Source organism: Accipiter gentilis, chromosome W (assembly GCF_929443795.1).
Source record: "Accipiter gentilis chromosome W, bAccGen1.1, whole genome shotgun sequence".
Taxonomy (NCBI): Eukaryota; Metazoa; Chordata; class Aves; order Accipitriformes; family Accipitridae; genus Astur; species Astur gentilis.
Genome location: NC_064918.1, coordinates 30,620,223 through 30,639,298, shown reverse-complemented (window position 1 = coordinate 30,639,298; position 19,076 = coordinate 30,620,223). Strand labels below are relative to the sequence as shown.

The 19,076-nt window shown below is 45.2% G+C and overlaps 1 protein-coding gene across 3 annotated transcripts in view; it reads left to right on the top strand.

The window, feature by feature from the left end:
- LOC126035476 (hsp90 co-chaperone Cdc37-like 1) overlaps positions 1–18,275 on the top strand; it is a 36,437-nt gene extending 18,162 nt beyond the window's left edge. For 2 of the 3 annotated variants that reach the window (XM_049794111.1, XM_049794108.1), the window contains 5 exons: positions 12,409–12,690; positions 13,462–13,555; positions 14,872–14,987; positions 15,297–15,419; positions 16,821–17,749. In XM_049794111.1, the coding sequence (XP_049650068.1) occupies positions 12,409–12,690; positions 13,462–13,555; positions 14,872–14,987; positions 15,297–15,419; positions 16,821–17,093 (888 nt within the window). In that variant the 3' untranslated portion in view covers positions 17,094–17,749. Of the gene's footprint in view, positions 1–12,408; positions 12,691–13,461; positions 13,556–14,871; positions 14,988–15,296; positions 15,420–16,820; positions 17,750–17,777 lie in introns of those variants that run through there. The other variant, XM_049794110.1, reaches the window with a different exon arrangement.
- The last annotated feature ends 801 nt before the right edge of the window (positions 18,276–19,076 follow it).

Genomic DNA, 19,076 nt, shown 5'->3' with positions numbered 1-19,076 from the left:
AGTATGGGGGTGTAGCTGCTCTGGTGTGGAGTAATTCCTTTCAAGATTGCGTCTCCAGCTGGTACCTACGTTTACCTGGCAGGAGGGGACCTAAGAGATGGAGGGGAATGGATACAGGTCCCTGCTCGGGGAGGCAGGCGAATCCCCTCCCGGTCTCCCTCACCTTCCCAGTTGCCCCTACGCAACAAGTATGGGGCTCTGGAACTTGAGGACCAGGCCAATGAAGATCAGGGTGTAGATGAAGGCCTATCCAGGGGGGTGCCTAGGCTGAGTCAGTCAGTCCCACGTATTCTGACAGCCTCTGAAAAAAGAAAAAGGAGTGTAATTGTCATAGGCAATTCCCTTCTGAGAGGGACAGAGGGCCCAATATGCAGACCTGACCCATCCCACAGGGAAGTCTGCTGCCTCCCTGGGGCCTAGGTAAAAGACATTACCAGGAAACTCCCTGGTCTGGTTTGGCCCTCTGATTATTACCTGCTATTAGTTGTGCAGGTTGGCAGTGATGAGATTGCAGGGAGAAATCCAAAGGCAATCAAAAGGGACTTCAGGGCACTGGGGCGATTAGTGGAAGGATTGGGAGCACAGGTAGTGTTTTCCTCAATCCCTTCAGTGGCAGGGAAATATACTGAAAGGAACAGGAAAACACACCTCATTAATACGTGGCTCAGAGGCTGGTACCATCGGTGGAATTTGGGGATTTTTGATCTTGGGGAGGTTTACACGGCACAGGGCCTGCTGGCGACAGATGGAGTCCAGCTATCTCAAAGGGGGAAAAGGATTCTCACTCATGAGATGGCAGGGCTCATAGAGAAGGCTTTAAACTAGGTTTGAAGGGGGAAGGGGATAAACCTAGGCTCACCAGAGATGAGCCTGGGGGCAGCATGCCAATGCACACAGCATGGGCAATAGACAGGAGGAGCTGGAAGCCATTGTGCAGCAGGATAGCTATGACTTAATCGCCACCACAGAAACATGGTGGGACGACTCCCATGACTGGAGTGCTGCAATGGATGGCTATAAGCTCTTCAGAAGGGATAGGCAAGGAAGGAGAGGTGGTGGGGTGGCTCTCTATGTTAGGGAGTGTTTCGATTGTACGGAGCTACACGATTGTGATGACAAGGTTGAGTGCTTGTGGGTAAGGATGAGAGGGAAGGCCAACAAGGCAGATATTGTGCTGGGAGTCTGTTATAGACCACCCAATCAGGTTGAGGAGACAGATGAATCATTCTACAAGCGGCTGGCAGTAGTCTCAGAATTGTGTGCCCTTGTTCTCGTGGGGGACTTCAACTTTCTGGACGTCTGCTGGAAATACAACACAGCAGAGAGTAAGCAGTCTAGGAGGTTCCTGGGGTGTGTGGAAGATAACCTCCTGACACAGCTGGTAGGTGAGCCTACCAGGGGAGGAGCCTTGCTAGATCTACTGTTTACAAACAGGGAAGGACTGGTGGGAGGTGTGATAGTCAGAGGCCGTCTCGGGCTTAGCGACCATGAAATGATAGAATTCTCAATTTTTGGTGAGGCAAGGAAGGTGGTCAGTAAAACCACCACTATGGACTTCCGGAGAGCAAACTTTGGCCTTTTCCGGACATTGATTGAGAGAGTCCCTTGGGAGACAGTCCTGAAGGGCAAAGGGGTCCAGGAAGGCTGGACATTCTTCAAGAAGGAAATCTTAATGGCTCAGGACCAGGCTATTCCCATGTGCCGCAAGACGAACCACCAAGGAAGATGACTGGCCTGGCTGAACAGGGACCTTTTTCTAGGACTCAAGAAAAAAAGGAGAGTTTATCATCTTTGGAAGAAAGGGCAGGCAACCCGGGAGGAGTACAGGGATCTTGTTAGGTCATACAGAGAGGAAATTAGAAAGGCAAAAGCTCAGCTAGAACTCAATCTAGCCACTGTCATAAGAGACAACAAAAAATGTTTTTACAAATACATTAATGTCGTGGTTTCAGCCCAGCCGGTAACAAAGGACCACACAGCTGCTCGCTCACTCCTCCGCCCCCCTCCGGTGGGATGGGGAGGAGACGGAGGAGAGAAAAGAAAAAGAAACTGGAACCTCGAGGGTTGAGATAAAGGCAGTTTACTGGGACAACACAAAGAAATTACTACAACAAGAACGGTACTACTGAAAAAGTATACAAAAAGATTGATGCACAGTGCAACTGCTCACCACCCAGGACCCGAGGCTCCGCGACTTCCCCCACCGAAAGCCAAGAGCACCCCCCCGGCCCGCTCCCCCTGTATATACTAAGCATGATGTCACATGGTATGGAATAGCTCCTTGGCTAGTTCAGGTAAGCTGCCCCGGCTATGCCCCCCACCTCCCAGGTTCCTGTAAAAATTAACTCTATCCCAGCTGAACGCAGGACATTATCCACCCCTTATTCTATACCATATACATCATGCCCAGATCTTACATTTTGCCCCTCTAAAGTGTCCATCGATTTTGGGGCTCCATCTGTTGTAACAGTTCTTCATGATAAGAGATATGGTGTGAGATGTTGGGTCGTTGCATGCTGCCTCTGGAACTTGTGGCTAGTACATTTGGTGCAACCCACGCCCTTGGTCTGCAGGTCGAAGATGTTGATCTTGAGGAAATTGCTGGGTGCCAGTTCAAGTTCTATCGCTGTTGTACTTGGCTCAGTTTCAAAAGTCCATCCTGCAGTCATCTGGGTAATTCTTACAGTAATACCCTTGATATGGCATATAGACACTATAGATACAATGACATGCATTGGCAGGTTATTTAGCAGTTAAATATCATACAGCCCATTTCACTGGCTATTCTCTCCCAAAATCAAATCTCCCTGAGGTACACATCGACCTTCCCCATCCTTCTGCATCACCCACCAGGTGTACCCAGGTCCTTGAGCAAAAACAACCCCTTGAATGGGTTTGCCTCTGCTTGAGGGAGGACTAACCCAGACTGTCTTTCCTAACATGCTCCTCATGCGCACTACAGGGACTTTATCCCCTTCTACAGTATGTGGAACTCTTGGTTGGGCGGGGCCAGCCCGATTGGCGGATCCTCTAGTATTAACTAACCAGGTGGCCTTTGTTAAATGTGTATCCCAATGCTTGAAAGTTCCACCCCCCATCGCTCTCAATGTAGTTTTCAGCAGTCCATTGTATCGTTCGATTTTTCCGGAGGCCGGTGTGTGATAATGGATGTGATATACCCACTCAATGCCATGTTCTTTGGCCCAGGTGTCTATGAGGTTGTTTCGGAAGTGAGTCCCGTTGTCCGACTCGATTCTTTCTGGGGTGCCGTGTTGCCATAAAATTTTCTCTTCAAGGCCCAGGATAGTGTTCTGGGCAGTGGCATGGGACACAGGGTATGTTTCCAGCCATCCAGTGGTTGCTTCTACCATTGTAAGCACATGGCACTTGCCTTGGCGTGTTCGTGGGAGTGTGATATAGTCAATCTGCCAGGCCTCCCACTGTTTATATTTCAGCCATCGCCCTCCATGCGACAGGGGTTTTTGCCGCTTGGCTTGCTTAATTGCAGCACATCTTTCACATTCATGGATGACCTGTGCGATAGTGTCTATGGTCAAGTCCACCCCTCGATCTCGAGCCCATCTATATGTTGCATCTCTTCCCTGATGGCCTGAGGTATCGTGGGCCCACTGTGTCATAAATAGCTCACCCCTACGTTGCCAGTCCAGGTCCACCTGAGACACTTCAATCTTGGCGGCCTGATCCTCCTGCTGGTTGTTTTGATGTCCTTCAGTGGCTCGACTCTTGGGTACATGAGCATCTACGTGACGTACTTTTACCACTAGCTTCTCTATCCGAACAGCGATATCTTGCCACAGTGCAGCAGCACAGATGGGTTTACCTCTGCGCTGGCAATTGCCCTGCTTCCATTGCTGTAGCCACCGCCATAGGGCATTTGCCACCATCCATGAGTCAGTATAGAGATAGAGCACTGGCCACTTTTCTCTTTCAGCAATGTCTAACGCTAGCTGGATGGCTTTCACCTCTGCAAACTGACTCGATTCGCCTTCTCCTTCAGCGTTTTCTGCGACTAGTTGTGTAGGACTCCATACAGCAGCCTTCCACCTCCGATGTTTTCCCACAATGCAACAGGACCCGTCAGTGAACAGGGCATATTGCCTCTCATTTTCTGGCAGTTTATTATACAGCAGGGCCTCTTCAGCCCGTGTCACCTCCTCCTCTGGCGACATTCCAAAATCTTTGCCTTCTGGCCAGTCCGTGATCACTTCTAACATTCCTGGGCGACTGGGGTTTCTTATGCGAGCCCGCTGTGTGATCAGTGCAACCCACTTACTGCACGTGGCGTCAGTCGCGTGATTTGTAGAGGAAACTTTCCCTTTGAACATCCAGCCCAGCACTGGCAGTCGGAGTGCTAAGAGGAGCTGTGTTTCAGTACCAACCACTTCTGAGGCAGCTCAAATTCCTTCATATGCTGCCAGTATGTCTTTTTCAGTTGGAGTATAGCAAGCCTCGGATCCTCGATATCCCCGACTCCAAAACCCCAGAGGTCGGCCTCGGGTCTCCCCAGGTGCTTTCTGCCAAAGGCTCCAGGTAGGGCCATTCTCCCCAGCCGCAGTGTAGAGCACATTTTTAATATCTTGTCCTGTCCGGACTGGCCCAAGAGCTACTGCATGAACAATCTCCCGCTTAATTTGTTCAAAGGCTTGTTGTTGCTCAGGCCCCCATTTAAAATCGTTCTTCTTCCGCAGCACTTGGTAGAGAGGACTTACAATTTGACTGTAATTTGGAATATGCATTCTCAAAAAACCCACAACACCTAAGCAAGACTGTGTTTCCTTTTTATTAGTCGGTGAGGACATAGCTGCTATTTTGTTGATCACGTTCTCAGGGATCTGATTATGCCCGTCTTGCCATTTTACTCCTAAGAACTGGATCTCCTGCGCAGGTCTCTTGACCTTACTTTCTTTTATGGCAAAACCAGCCTTCAAAAGGATTTGAATTATTTTTTTCCCTTTCTCAAAAACAACTCTGCCGTGTTGCCCCATACGATGATGTCATCAATATATTGCAGGTGCTCTGGAGCTTCACCTTTTTCTAGTGCAGCCTGGATCAGTTCATGGCAAATGGTGGAGCTGTGTTTCCACCCCTGGGGCAGTCGATTCCAGGTGTACTGGACGCCCCTCCAAGTGAAAGCAAACTGTGGCCTGCACTCCACTGCCAAGGGAATGGAGAAAAATGCATTAGCAATGTCAAGTGTGGCATACCACTTAGCTGCCTTTGATTCCAGTTCATAGTGAAGCTCTAACATATCTGGCACAGCAGCGCTCAGCGGTGGCGTGACTTCATTGAGCCCACGATAATCTACTGTTAGTCTCCATTCCCCATTAGATTTCCACATGGGCCATATGGGACTATTAAAGGGTGAGTGAGTCTTGCTGATCACTCCTTGGCTCTCCAATTGGCAAATCAGCTTATGGATGGGGATCAGGGAGTCTCGGTTGGTGCGATATTGCCGCCGGAGCACCGTCGTGGTAGCATTTGGCACCTGTTGTTCTTCAACCTTCAGCAACCCCACAACCGAATGTTCTTGGGAGAGACCCGGCAGGGTAGACAGCTGCTCAATCTCCTCCGTCTCCAATGCAGCTATACCAAAGGCCCAAGAGTACCCTTTTGGGTCCTTGAAATACCCCCTCCTGTGATAATCTATACCCAGGATGCACGGGGCCCCTGGGCCAGTTGCAATGGGGTGTTTGTGCCACTCGTTCCCGGTTAGACTCATTTCAGCTTCCAATACGGTTAGCTCTTGGGATCCCCCTGTCACACCAAAGGTACAGATGAGTTCTGCCCCTTTATAACTTGATGGCATTAGGGTACATTGTGCACCAGTGTCTACTAGAGCCTTATATTCCTGGGGGTCTGATGTGCCAGGCCATCGAATCCACACTGTCCAGTAGACTCAGTTGTCCCTCTCCTCCACCTGGCTGGAGGCAGGGCCCCTCTAATCCTGGTTAGAATATCCGTTACTCACTTTCTGCACACGTGAATCAGAAGTCCCTTCAAGAGGATCAGAAATGAGATCAGACCTTCTACTCTGCCTGGGGGACTGCTAACGGGAAACTGGAGCAGCAGTTTTCCAAAAAGAATCCTCTTTTCTGGTTGCTTTTTCTCGCAACTCCTGTACCCGTGCATCCAAGACTGAGGTAGGTTTTCCATCCCACTTCCTCATGTCCTCTCCATGGTCACACAGGTAAAACCACAGGTTAGCCCCTCGTGTGTACTTTCTCTCTCCTCTCTCTTGGGCAGAGGAACGCTTACTCCCAATAACTGCGATGCGGGCCTGTACAGGTGAGGAGGAGGACAGATCCACTTTGAATTGCTGGAACTCTCGGGATAATTCCTCTACAGCTGAGACACAGGCCCGTAGGGAGGAAGAGAGACTTCCTTCGTATTGCCGGAGTTGGACAGCCAATTCATCCACCGTTTGTTCATAGCCTTCTTTCCAGGACATTACTGCCAATGACTTGACATAGGTTGGTGGCGCACTTCGTAGAAACTTCCGCCACATGGGTTGTGTGCATTGGACTTCATCTGGATCTGTGGGTGACTGCGCATTTTCTGGAGCATTATAAATCACCTCCAGCACGGCTAATTCCCTCAGGTACTGGATACCTCTCTCCATGGTGGTCCACTTGCCTTGGTGACATGTAACTTCATCTCTGAAGGGGTATTTTTCCTTTACACCTAACAGAAGTTGCCTCCAGAGGCTGAGGACTTGTGTTTTTCTCCCAATCGCCTTGTCGATGCCCCCTTCCCTAGACAGAGATCCCAACTGCTTGGCTTCCTTACCCTCTAATTCCACACTACTAGCCCCACTATCCCAGCATCGGAGCAGCCAGGTAACAATGTGCTCACCTGGGTGGCGGCTAATATCTTTTTGCATGTCACACAACTCACTCAGGGATAGAGATCGGGTAATTATTTCAGGTTCTGCCTCTTCCTCCTGTTCTCGCAATGACCCTGGTTCATTTTCATCTCTCACTAAGCGAACTGATTTCTTTGTGTGTTTCTTTTTCTGTACAGGGGCGACTGATACTGGCACAGGTTGGTTCTCTGGTTTGGCTGCAGTATCTGTCACCGGGGTAGGGGCAGCCACGGTGCCTGTTGTCCTGTTTTCCATCTTTTCCCCCTTTTCCCCCGAGGGTGCTGCCTAATATCAAGCAGTGTTTGGTAGATACTGGCCAGGGCCCAGCACAGTGTAGTGAGTTGTGTGTCTCTGGGATAGCCACAGCATTTGTCTTTCAAATATTCTACCACTTCATGAGGGTTCTGTAGTTGTTTGGGAGTGAACTTCCAAGCCACTGGAGGTGAGAAGTTCTCTAGATACCTGCACACATCCTCCCACATGCCATGCCACCCACGAATATCCAACTTTGGGGCAGATCTCTGGGTGGTCCTCTTAAAGAGCCTTTTTGTAGCCCTAAACAAGACCTGAAACATATTCACTGACATAGCACTAACAGCACACTGACTTGCGCATCCCAAGGATATTCTAAATTCTCGAAAGCTGTTGTAATTAGTCGGAAGGAGAAAAAGGAGGCGAACAGACAGGGGGAAGTGTCCCCCCCTAACTTCCCCATGGATGGGGTGTAATTACCAATAAAATCTGACAGAAGGTGCCCAAAGTATGGAAATGATATCACTGCCTCATACAAATACCAGCTTAACCTCATGACCAGTGATGTAATCATTTCACAAGTCGACATTGCCCAGTACAGCAAAATGATAATCCCCATCACTCTCCCAGAGATGAGATACGCAACTACAGGCAATACATAGAGCATATAAGAGCTTACAAAATGCCACCATGTAAACAAATGAAACAACATTGTGACTAACATCTATTTATCTAAGAAATGCGTATGACAAATTTGTTTCAACACGCTCTGGCCAGATCTGTCGTTATCTCAGCCCTTCATGCGCCACGCTGGACGCCAAAAAGGACTGTCGTGGTTTCAGCCCAGCCGGTAACAAAGGACCACGCAGCCGCTCACTCACTCCTCCGCCCCCCTCCGGTGGGATGGGGAGGACACGGAGAAGAGAAAAGAAAACGAAACTGGAACCTCGAGGGCTGAGATAAGGCAGTTTACTGGGACAACACAAAGAAATTACTACAACAAGAACGGTACTACTGAAAGAGTATACAAAAAGATTGATGCACAGTGCAACTGCTCACCACCCAGGACCCGAGGCTCCGTGACTTCCCCCACCGAAAGCCAAGAGCACCCCCCCGGCCCGCTCCCCATTTATATACTAAGCATGATGTCACATGGTATGGAATAGCTCCTTGGCTAGTTCAGGTAAGCTGCCCCGGCTATGCCCCCCACCTCCCAGGTTCCTGTAAAAATTAACTCTATCCCAGCTGAACCCAGGACAATTAACAATAAAAAGAGAGCCAAGGAGAGAATATCTATCCTTTATTCGATACAGAGGGGAACATTGCCACCAGAGATGAGGAAAAGGCTGAGATACTTAATGCCTTCTTTGCCTCAGTCTTTAATAGTGAGAGCAGTTATCCTCAGGGTACTCAGCCCCCTGAGCTGGATGGCAAGGACAGAGAGCAGAATATACCCCCCATAATCCAGGAGCAAATAGTGACCTACTACGCCATCTGGACACTCACATATCTATGGGACCAGATGGGATCCATCTGAGAGTACTGAGGGAGCTGGCGGAGGAGCTTGCTAAGCCACTCTCCATCATTTATCAGCAGTCCTGGTCAACAGGGGAGGTCCCAGATGACTGGAGGCTTGCCAATGTGATGCCCATTTACAAGAAGGGTCGGCGGGAGGACCCGGGGAACTACAGGCCTGTCAGCCTGACCTTGGTTCTGAGGAAGATTATGGAGCGGTTCATCTTGAGTGCGCTCACATGGCATGTGCAGGACAACCAGGGGATCAGGCCCAGCCAGCATGGGTTCATGAAAGGCAGGCCCTGCTTGACCAACCTGATCTCCTTCTATGACCTGATGACCCACCTAGTGGATGAGGGGAAGGCTGTGGATGTTGTTTACCTGGACTTCAGTAAGGCCTTTGACACTGTCTCTCCTGGCATACTCCTTGAGAAGCTGGCGGCCCATGGCTTAGACAAGTGTACTCTTCACTGGGTAAAAAAACTGGCTGGATGGCCGAGCCCAGAGGGTTGTGGTGAATGGAGTCAAATCCAGTTGGCTGGGGGTCACGAATGGTGTTCCCCAGGGCTCAGTTTTGGGGCAAGTTCTCTTTAATATCTTTAATAATGATTGGACGAGGGGATTGAGTGCACCCTCAGTCAGTTTGCAGATGACACTAAGTTGGGAGGGAGGGTTGATCTGCTCGAGGGTAGGAAGGCTCTATAGAGGGATCTGGACAGGCTGCATGGATGGGCCGAGGCCAATTGTATGAGGTTCAACAAGGCCAAGTGCTGGGTCCCGCACTTCAGTCACAACAATCCCATGCAACGCTACAGGCTTGGGGAAGAGTGGCTGGAAAGCTGCCTGGCAGAGAAAGACCTGGGGGTGCTGGTTGACAGCCGGCTGAATATGAGCCGGCAGTGTGCCCAGGTGGCCAAGGCGGCCAACGGCATCCTGGCCTGTATCAGAAATAGTGTGGCCAGCAGGAGCAGGGAAGTGATTGTTCCCCTGTATTCGGCACTGGTGAGGCCACACCTCGAGTACTGTGTTCAGTTTTGGGCCCCTCACTACAGGAAAGACATTGAGGTGCTGGAGCGTGTCCAGAGAAGGGCAATGAAGGTGGTGAATGGCCTGGAGCACAAGTCTTATGAGGAGCGGCTGAGGGAACTGGGGTTGTTTAGTCTGGCAAAAAGGAGGCTGAGGGGAGATCTTATCGCTGTCTACATCTACCTGAAAGGAGGTTGTAGTGAGGTGGGTGCTGGTCTCTTCTGCCAGGTGGCTGGAGATCGGACGAGAGGAAATGGCCTCAAGTTGCGGCAGGGGAGGTTTAGATTGGATATTAGTAAAAATTTCTTCACCGAAAGGGTTGTCAGGCATTGGAACAGGCTGCCTAGGGAAGTGGTTGAGTCACCATCCCTGGAGGTGTTCAAAAAACACGTAGATGTGGCACTTCAGGACATGGTTTAGTGGGCATGGTGGTGTTAGGTTGACGGTAGGACTCAATGATCTTAAAGGTCTTTCCCAACCTAAACGATTCTATGATTCTATGATTCGAAGTTTCCTCCAGATAAGCTCTCACAACTTAGTGTCCTTCCTATCCCTCTGCTGAAGATGGTCACCATCACTAACTTCAGAATATTGCACTGGAAGGCTGAGAAGCTAATACACACATTTTATTTCTCACTTCTGGTGGGAGGGCAGAACAGATCATAGAATTATAGAACAGCCCAGGTTGGAAGGAACCTCAAAAGATCATGTGGTCCAACCTATCATGGGAAAGGGAGCCTAGATGAGATTATCTAGCACCCTGTCCATCGCATCTTGAAAACTTCCAGTGTTGGGGACTCTAATGCATCCCTGGGGAGATTGTACCAGTGGTTGATTTTTCTCACTGTAAAAAATTTCTTTCTTGTATCGAGATGAAATCTCTCCCAGTGTAATTTGTACCCATTGCCCCTTGTCTTGTCCACGTGGCTCTTTGTGAAGAGAGAGCCTGCATCCCCTTTGTAGCTTGTAGATGGTTTAGAGAGAGAAAAAAATCTTAAATTGCTGATTTTCTAGTCTACATCTGTAAGCAATATAAATTCTGTGGTTTAAGAAATCACTTCTATCTCCTAGCTGTTAGTGACCCTCTCAATATATTTAGTAGAAGGAAAGAGATGCTTATGTTGTGCCTCAACTAATTCATAGCTTAAATTCCACTTTCACTGATAGTCCAGGCTAAGATGCTAGGACATGCATTGAGTAATTGTATTGGGTTTATGTGGCAAGATTTTGGTAGCAGGAGGGCTGCAGGAGTGGCCTCTGTGAGAAGAAACCAGGGGCTGCCCTCATGTCAGACAGAGCCAGTTCCAGCCAACTCCAAAATGGACCCACTGCAGGCCAAAGCTGAGCCAATCAGCGAAGCTGGTGGCACCTCTGTGAAAACATATTTAAGAAAGGGCAAAAAATTACTGTGTAGCAGTTGTGAGAGAGAGGAGCAAGGAAAAAATGTGAGAGAAACAACCTTGAAGACATCAAGGTCAGAGAAGAAAGAGGAGGAGGAGGTGCTCCAGGCACCAGAGCAGAGATTCCCCTGCAGCCCGTGGAGAAGACCATGATGCAGGTTGTCCCCCAGCAACCCATGGAGAGGACCACATGCCAGAGCAGGTATTCCCTGCAGCTCATGGAGAGGACCATGCTGGATGCAGCCCATGGAGGACACCGTACTGGAGCAGGTGGATGTGCTCTGAAGGAAGTTGCAGCCGGTGGAGAGTCCATGCTGGAGCAGGGTCCTGGCAGGAGCTGCAGCTCATGGGGGACCCATGTTTGAGCAGTCTTTTCCTGAAGGACTGTACCCCATTGAACAGAACCATACTGGAGCAGTTCTTGAAGAAATGCAGCCCGTGGGAAGGACCCCACGCTGGAGCAGGGGAAAAGCGTGAGGAGGAAGGAGCGCCAGAGAGGAACTGTTACAAACTGACTGCAACCCCCATTCCCCATTGCCCCATCGCCGCTCAGGACAGGGAGGAGGAGACAGAAGAGTCAGGAACAATAGAGTGAAGTTGAGCTTGGGAAGGGGGAGGGGAATGTGTCTTCAGTTTTGTCTTTGTTTCTCACCATCTTACTCTATTTTTAATTGGCAATAAATTAAATTAATCTTCTCCAAGTTGAGTCTGTTTTGCCCATGACGGTAATTGGTGAGCAATCTTCCTGTCTTTATCTCGACCCACGAGATTTTTTTCATCTTATTTTCTTCCCTTGTCCTGCTGAGGAGGGGGAATGAGTGAGTGGCTTGGTGGGCACCTGGCAGCCAGCCAAGGTCAACCCACCACAGTAATATTAATCCATGCTGGACGGTAGGTAGTAATAGTTACTCTATTGTTATGATTTGACATCATAAAGCAGATGCTTTCTTCTCAGAAGTATGTCTTACAAGTATTCTGCTATTTTGGCTATTGTTAATTTTGCAGAATAAAGATAGCCAGAGAGGAATGAGGAAAATCCTTTCATCTACAAAAGATGATATGCAGTCTGAGGATTGTATTACTGGTGACAATACTTGATCCGTGATTCTGTAAATATCTTTCAATTAAGTTTAGAAAGCTTGAAGTAGAAGTTTCCTTTAAAAATCATCTAGCTGCACAGTATCATGTTTAGTCACTGTTGTGAGTAATATTGCTTTTAAGATGCCTTCCATCTCATTGTTCTATTTGGGAGTCAAAGCGTTCTGTTTCTATATGCTTCATAAATTCTATCAGTTTTCCTTCCATAAACAGCATGTTTTGTTTTCCACACAGACCTATGGTCAAGGGATTGAATTAATCTGTCAAAACCAAAAAGAGTTTGTGAAGAGCTCTGTAGAATCCAAATGGAATCTAGCAGAAGCCCAGCAGAAACTTGGTAGTTTAGCACTGCATAATTCAGAATCCATGGATCAGGAATATGCTAAAGCACAGACTGAAGCTTCAGAACTGAGACATAGAGAGGAAGAGTGGAGAAGAAAAGAAGAAGTGCTAATACAGAGGGAAAGACAGAATCTATGGAATACAGATTCTTTTAGTAAGGAGGTATTTAATAAGGTATGACATGTATAAATGCGTATGAAAACAATTATAAGCCTTTTCTTTATTCCATTTATTTCTCATATTGAGTGTTTTCTATATCTAATATAGTGCTTATTTTAATGTGTTGAATGTTTTTCTTTCTTATTTTGCCCTATTAAAGGGGACATGTTGCATTGATATCACAAATGTGTATGACACTTCTCCTTTAATTGGGAATCAGAACTTATATTTGTCCCTTATAGCAACTGTTGCCAAAAACAAGGATGAGCAATAGTTCTTCACGTGAAGTTTGCTTCTTTGTTATGCCAAATTCTCACATTTGAACATGCACAATTTGCCTCTAATGTGAATTTCTTAATACAGATTATTTTAGCACAGACTGTCTTCATAGTAAATGCCAGTTTTGTTTTCAGCACTTAACTTGAATATGAACTGTTAATGCATCGTTTTTCATAATTCCGCTGAGTTAGCTTCATCAGGGCTAGATGGTGTAGATGTTTCTCATTGTTTATAGATCAGTAAGTTCCTACTAGTGTGTAGAACTTTGAGGTAGATTATTGCTCAGAAGAAGAATATGATAAGGCATTTTTCACCCTATTATTAATTAGACGAGCTGTGTTTTGGTAAATAACCTTCTTGGGTACATTAAGTGTTGGGTACATATGTGTTTGCTGGGCTATGCTTAAAACTAGAACATTGCCCTTTAAATAGTAATAAATTAAAATAATCCTATAGTTCAAAAAAGGTATATGTGGAGATTCTATGATAGTTTTTTCTCATCTTTAGAGTTTTATTAGTCAATATAAAAGAAAAGAAGTAGACGATGAAGATATATCCAAATCATTTATACAGAAGCATGAACAAAAGATTAGATACTTTGGTAAGTATGTTGCTTCCAACATTTTGCAGTTTAACCTCCTGTAGAATTTGTGTAGGTCTATTTATTTTTTTCATTATTATTATTTTTATGCAAAATGGATGCTAACAAATGAAACAGCTAGCAAGGAGAGCATCTAGATTCTTGTTTCTCAGGACAGGAGATGTGGCATTGTAACAAATAACCATTTCAAAGTAAAGGAAACTGTAAATCGCAGAAGCCTGTTGGTTCCTATGATCAGTGAGAACTTGAGTCAACATAGAACTGAAAAAGTTTTTCAAGTCATGAAAATTAAAATTCTAGCAACTTTTTCTGATGTTCCATGGGAAATGATAGGAGATGCAATTCCTGCATGTAAAAATGCCTGGGACTGTCTGTACCTGCCTCCTATAAATAGCTGGGGTTTTGCTGTCTGTTAATCCATGAGGGGGATGAATGATAAAAGGTAAATATCTGCAAAACAGCTGTTAAGAGTATGTAGAGATGGAACCAATCTTTTATTTTTAAAGATATATTTATATGAGTGATAGAAGGGTAAAACTATGTATCTAGTACTGGCAAGCAGTAAAATATCACTAATATGTATATTAGGGCAATTAACTCATATGAAGGACAATGGGGGGGGGGGTGATCTCACTTCTTGAATTTTGAGTTCTAACTTTCAATTTCCAGCTTTTTCCATGAAGGTAGTTTCATGCTATTTACTACAATTCAGTCTTCTAGTTAACTTTCAACCACTGAGTTGGGTCTCCTGTTTTGACCTTAATGCTTGAACTTGATTATAAAAATAGCTTTGTGTTTCCTAAAACCTAGCAAACCATGTCAGAAGCATATTCATTTTAGAATATGATTATGCTTTCATTTCTATTTGTCTTACTTGCAAGCACTTAAAGAACTTTTCTGTCAAAAATCACTGATTGTAAATCTCCATCCATCAACTTAGTTATACTATCAAATTCTTAACAAATAGGTATAGATACTACTTTGTTACAGTATATGAAAACCATTTACAGTTAATCTGTTTTTAACACTGCCCGAGATACAATAAAAATAAGATCTTAACAGTAGCAGCTAACTATATTTCAGTATCTTTACAGTCTGAGCATACCTTATTGGTAATGCTCTTTCAGCATTGGGAGGTGTTTTAAAAACAACAAAAAAATTGAGTTCAGTTTTATTTGCATGCTGTTCTTCTGAGGTAACAATGAAGTGTGAAGGTGATTGTAGTAGTATGTAAATTTGAATAACGTCTTCACTGCATTAAATCACTTCTCCATATTGAATGTGTTAATTCATGCCATTGGGTTTTTTTTAATCAGGTATGCTGGGCAGATGGGATGACAGTCAAAGATTTTTGTCTGACCACCCGTATCTTGTATGTGAAGAAACAGCTAAATATCTCATCTTATGGTGTTTTCATCTAGAAGCTGAACAGGTACTAGCAAGACCTTTAAACTGCTTAAAAGTATGCAGTTTCCCAGTTACACTACAGAAAAGCTGTCCAAATTGATGAGCCATTTAGTTACTCTTGTCCCCGTGTTCCCATGTCCATGTTATCTTATTGAAGGAAGCCTCCAAAACACATTGCCACATTAGATCTAGTCTCAGCTAATTAACAGTCCCTTTGCTTCTGTCAGCATCAGTTCTTTTCTCTTTAGGAATCAAATGCAAAGATGTTGCTGAATTTTAGATGGAGTTATACTTTTAAAGATATTTTCTGTAATTATATAATTTCTCTTTTCAGAAAAGAGCTCTGATGGAACAAATAGCACACCAAGCAGTTGTGATGCAGTTTATTATAGAAATAGCCAGAAGTTGTAATGTGGATCCAAGAGGCTGTTTTCGTCTATTTTTCCAAAAAGCCAAAGTAAGTCAGAACTTGTATAACACTGAGAGAAACTCTTGATACCCTTGCAAGGGATCAGTGTTCTGAAGGAGCTTTCTTCCTGACAGTTGGAGGTTAAAAATGTTACTGACTGAATCAAGCTTATGGGGAAGTGTTGTTTTGTTGGCAGTTCATTCTAGGATGAATGTTTTGTGTAATTCTGATCCTGAGAATGGAAGTTCCATGGATTCTTGTTAGGCCAGAGGGAAAGCAGAACATAGCATGGGAACTACAGGAGTGTGGAGTAGTGAAGTGCCACCTAAATTACAGCAGCAAACATGAATGTGTCTAAGGACTGAGTGTCCTATTTCACTTATCATAATGCCTCTCTATGCAGTTCATGGCAGGGCCCAATTTGGAGTCTGTTTCTCTTTAGTCAGTCATAGTTAGCTCTGGAACGCTGAGAGGGAGAGGGAGAGAGACATGTGAAGACTGAAGCTGCAGTTTGATGCAGGTTCTATATTAAGTTATACAACACTGAAGAATCAAGTCATGCTGATCTTAATGCTGCCATAAGGACTTCAGTTGACACCCACTTTGATTCATGCTTTGCTTTTGAATTGAGTGCTGCCATGAGTACCTTTTCTCTTAAGGGTATTGGCTTCTGAGATGGAATAAAGGAAGGGTTAAAATTATATTTGTTTTGTTCTTACATGTTCTCAGATGAATGAATAACTCAGTTCCTATACTCATCAAATGTTAAAGTCTCTCTTTAAAACAAAACAAACCAACAAAAACCAACATACCTGAATCTTCTTTTTAAGCTGACTGGTGCTAATATTGTTATTGACTTGTCCAAACCATTATCCTTCAATGAGTATAATATGCATTACTGCAGAATTTCTTTTTAGCAGTTGTGTGAGTCAGCACAGACAGGGCACAGGAACAACCACAAAACCACAGATGAAATGCAAAGAGTAAATTTATTTTTGTTACCTCACGAACCAGGGGATCCCCAAAGCAGCACCTGGGCGGAGGCACACAAGCACGAACACAGCCACCACAGAGCTTGGTCCTTGCTTGAGGATCTCCAAACCTGCTGTTTTCACCTGCTTTTCAAGGATTTGTGCAGGTGTATTTTACCACTGTGCTTTGATCTTTCCCACAGCAGGGCAGGAATCTCAAGCATGTTTGACAGGGTGCCTCTGAGTCTATGACAGGCCTGTGTTTTAGATAAACACAGATGTTCTACTTGTCAAGCACACGAGACTAAACAACGATTAGTATGATATATGTGTTTTTCTACACCCCAGCTGCAAGTCACTTGAGCGTGTTTACAATCCTCCTCGCCAATCTTCCGTTATTTTCCCTCAGCAGTATGTATGCTTACAACTAGAAGTAAATCTGGCTGAGATGAAAAATATTTCACTCTTCTTTTTACAGGCAGGGGAAGAAGGCTATTTGGAAGCTTTTAAAACTGAGCTTGAAGCATTCAAATCAAGAGTGAGAATCTGTTCACAGTCTCAAGGGTTTCAAGCTATGTCAGTACAGAATCCTAGTGTCTATACTGGTATTGTAGAAGGACTGGAGTCTTTGTCACAGGTAGGCTTTTTATTTCCAGAAATGCATATAACAACTCTATTAGGAATAGATTTTTGCTACACTCTTGAGAAGATGTACTTTTTGAGATCTAGGAATAGGCCTCTCTATACTTAGAGCACTGTCAGTTCTAACGTGTACTATTATCAATACACAAGATTGTTTCTCAAAGCTCTCACAATTTATAGTATCAAAAGGCATATGTTAGTTCAGTGCCCTTGAATAATTGTGCTAAATGGAAAACTGCATCATTAACCTGTTCAGGTGCTAGAATTAAATATATTTTGTATCACAGGAGGCGAAATGAGCTTTCAACTGAAAATTACTGATCCCATTAATGGAAACCTACAGGTAGTCAAGTCTAAGGAAAATTTACACTGTGTTATGATAGTCTGCCCTTGTTTTTATCTTTATCTTGGAACACTGGGGTCTTTGGTTTCAGTGTTAGTGATGATCACATCTTGGGCTGAAGAGAAAATTTTAAAGGCTTTTAAAAGCTGGATGTTGGGGAAAGAGACACAATTTAATGTACTTGGAAATAAATTCGGTCAAGGTACCTGTTTGGTAAGATCTGGTAACTGAACCCTAAGTAAATGCACAATAAGGTGATAGTATGCTAGCTAAATTTAAAGAAGCTTCTTGACATTCACATTATGATAATATTGTCTGGGTTTGTTTTTTTAACAAACTATATTTTATTACAAACTTATCTCAAGACAGACAAAATAAAGAGCTTGACTTAGTTCTCTGTAAGTGTATGTATGTATTGAGATTAAGCTTTCAATTCTTCATTTGTTGCAGGATGCAAATGATCTACAAGGTTGCATAAACAGAAGTGTCTGCAACTTAAACTCAATGCTACAAAAAGATGAAGAACCCAAAATGATGGACACAGTATAGCACTGTTAAGACTGAGGAAAAGTACTCTTTTTTTATTACAAAGAAAAGAATGTGGCTATTTTCTTGACACATTTTTATGGGTATTGCACTTTATTTTTGGTGCTTTGAGTGAGGGGAGGATTTGGAGGGAGGGTAATCCGGAAATACTTGTTTGAAATGTTTGAAAATGTGCTGCTAGGTTTTTGGTTGTCTATGAAGAATGGGGTTCTCATTGCCAAATGTGAAACTGGATGTGGTTTATGCTACTAAATTTGCCTTTCATGAATTTGGGAATTAAAGTATGAAAAAGAAATTACATAAATACAATGTTTACAATAAGTGCTAGATTTCTGGTGGAATCTCTTATGCTCTTAAATCTGGTTTTATCATTAATAGCAATAAATTGGTATGACATCAGTACTGCAGATCTGGATGGCATCAATTAAAACACTGGCTTTCTACCTCTTCTAAGAGGATTTAAATGACACATTTTGCTTTCATAAAAAAATCTTGTGTGTTGTTCCCCTCCTCCCCTGTATTGGGTTTTTGTGGCAAGGTTTTGGTAGCAGGGGGGTTACAGGGGTGGCTTCTGTGAGAAGCTGCTAGAAGTTTCCCCTATGTCTGACAGAGCCAATACCAGCCGGCTCTAAGACAGACCTGCGGCCGGCCAAGGCTGAGCCAATCAGTGATAGTGGTAGCGCCTCTGTGATAACATATTTAAGAAGAGAAAAAAATTGCGATGGGCACAGAAATGGCAGCCGGAGAGAGGAGTGAGAACATGTAAGGGAAACAACCTTGCAGACACCAAGGTCAGTGAAGAAGGAGGGGGAGGAGGTGCTCCAGGTGCCAGAGCAGAGATTCCCCTGCAGCCCGTGGTGAAGACCATGGTGAGGCAGGATGTCCCCCTGCAGCCCATGGAGGTCCATGGTGGAGCAGATATCCACCTGCAGCCCGTGGAGGACCCCACGCCGGAGCAGGTGGGTTCCCGAAGGAGGCTGTGACCCCATGGGAAGCCCATGCTGGAGCAGGCTCCTGGCAGGACCTGCGGATCTGTGGAGAGAGGAGCCCACAGAGCAGGTTTTCTGGCAGGACTTGTGACCCCACGGGGGACCCACGCTGGAGCAGTGTGCTCCTGAAGGACTGCACGCCATGGAAGGGACCCATGCTGGAGCAGTTCGTGAAGAACTGCAGCCAGTGAGAAGGACCCACATTGGAGAAGTT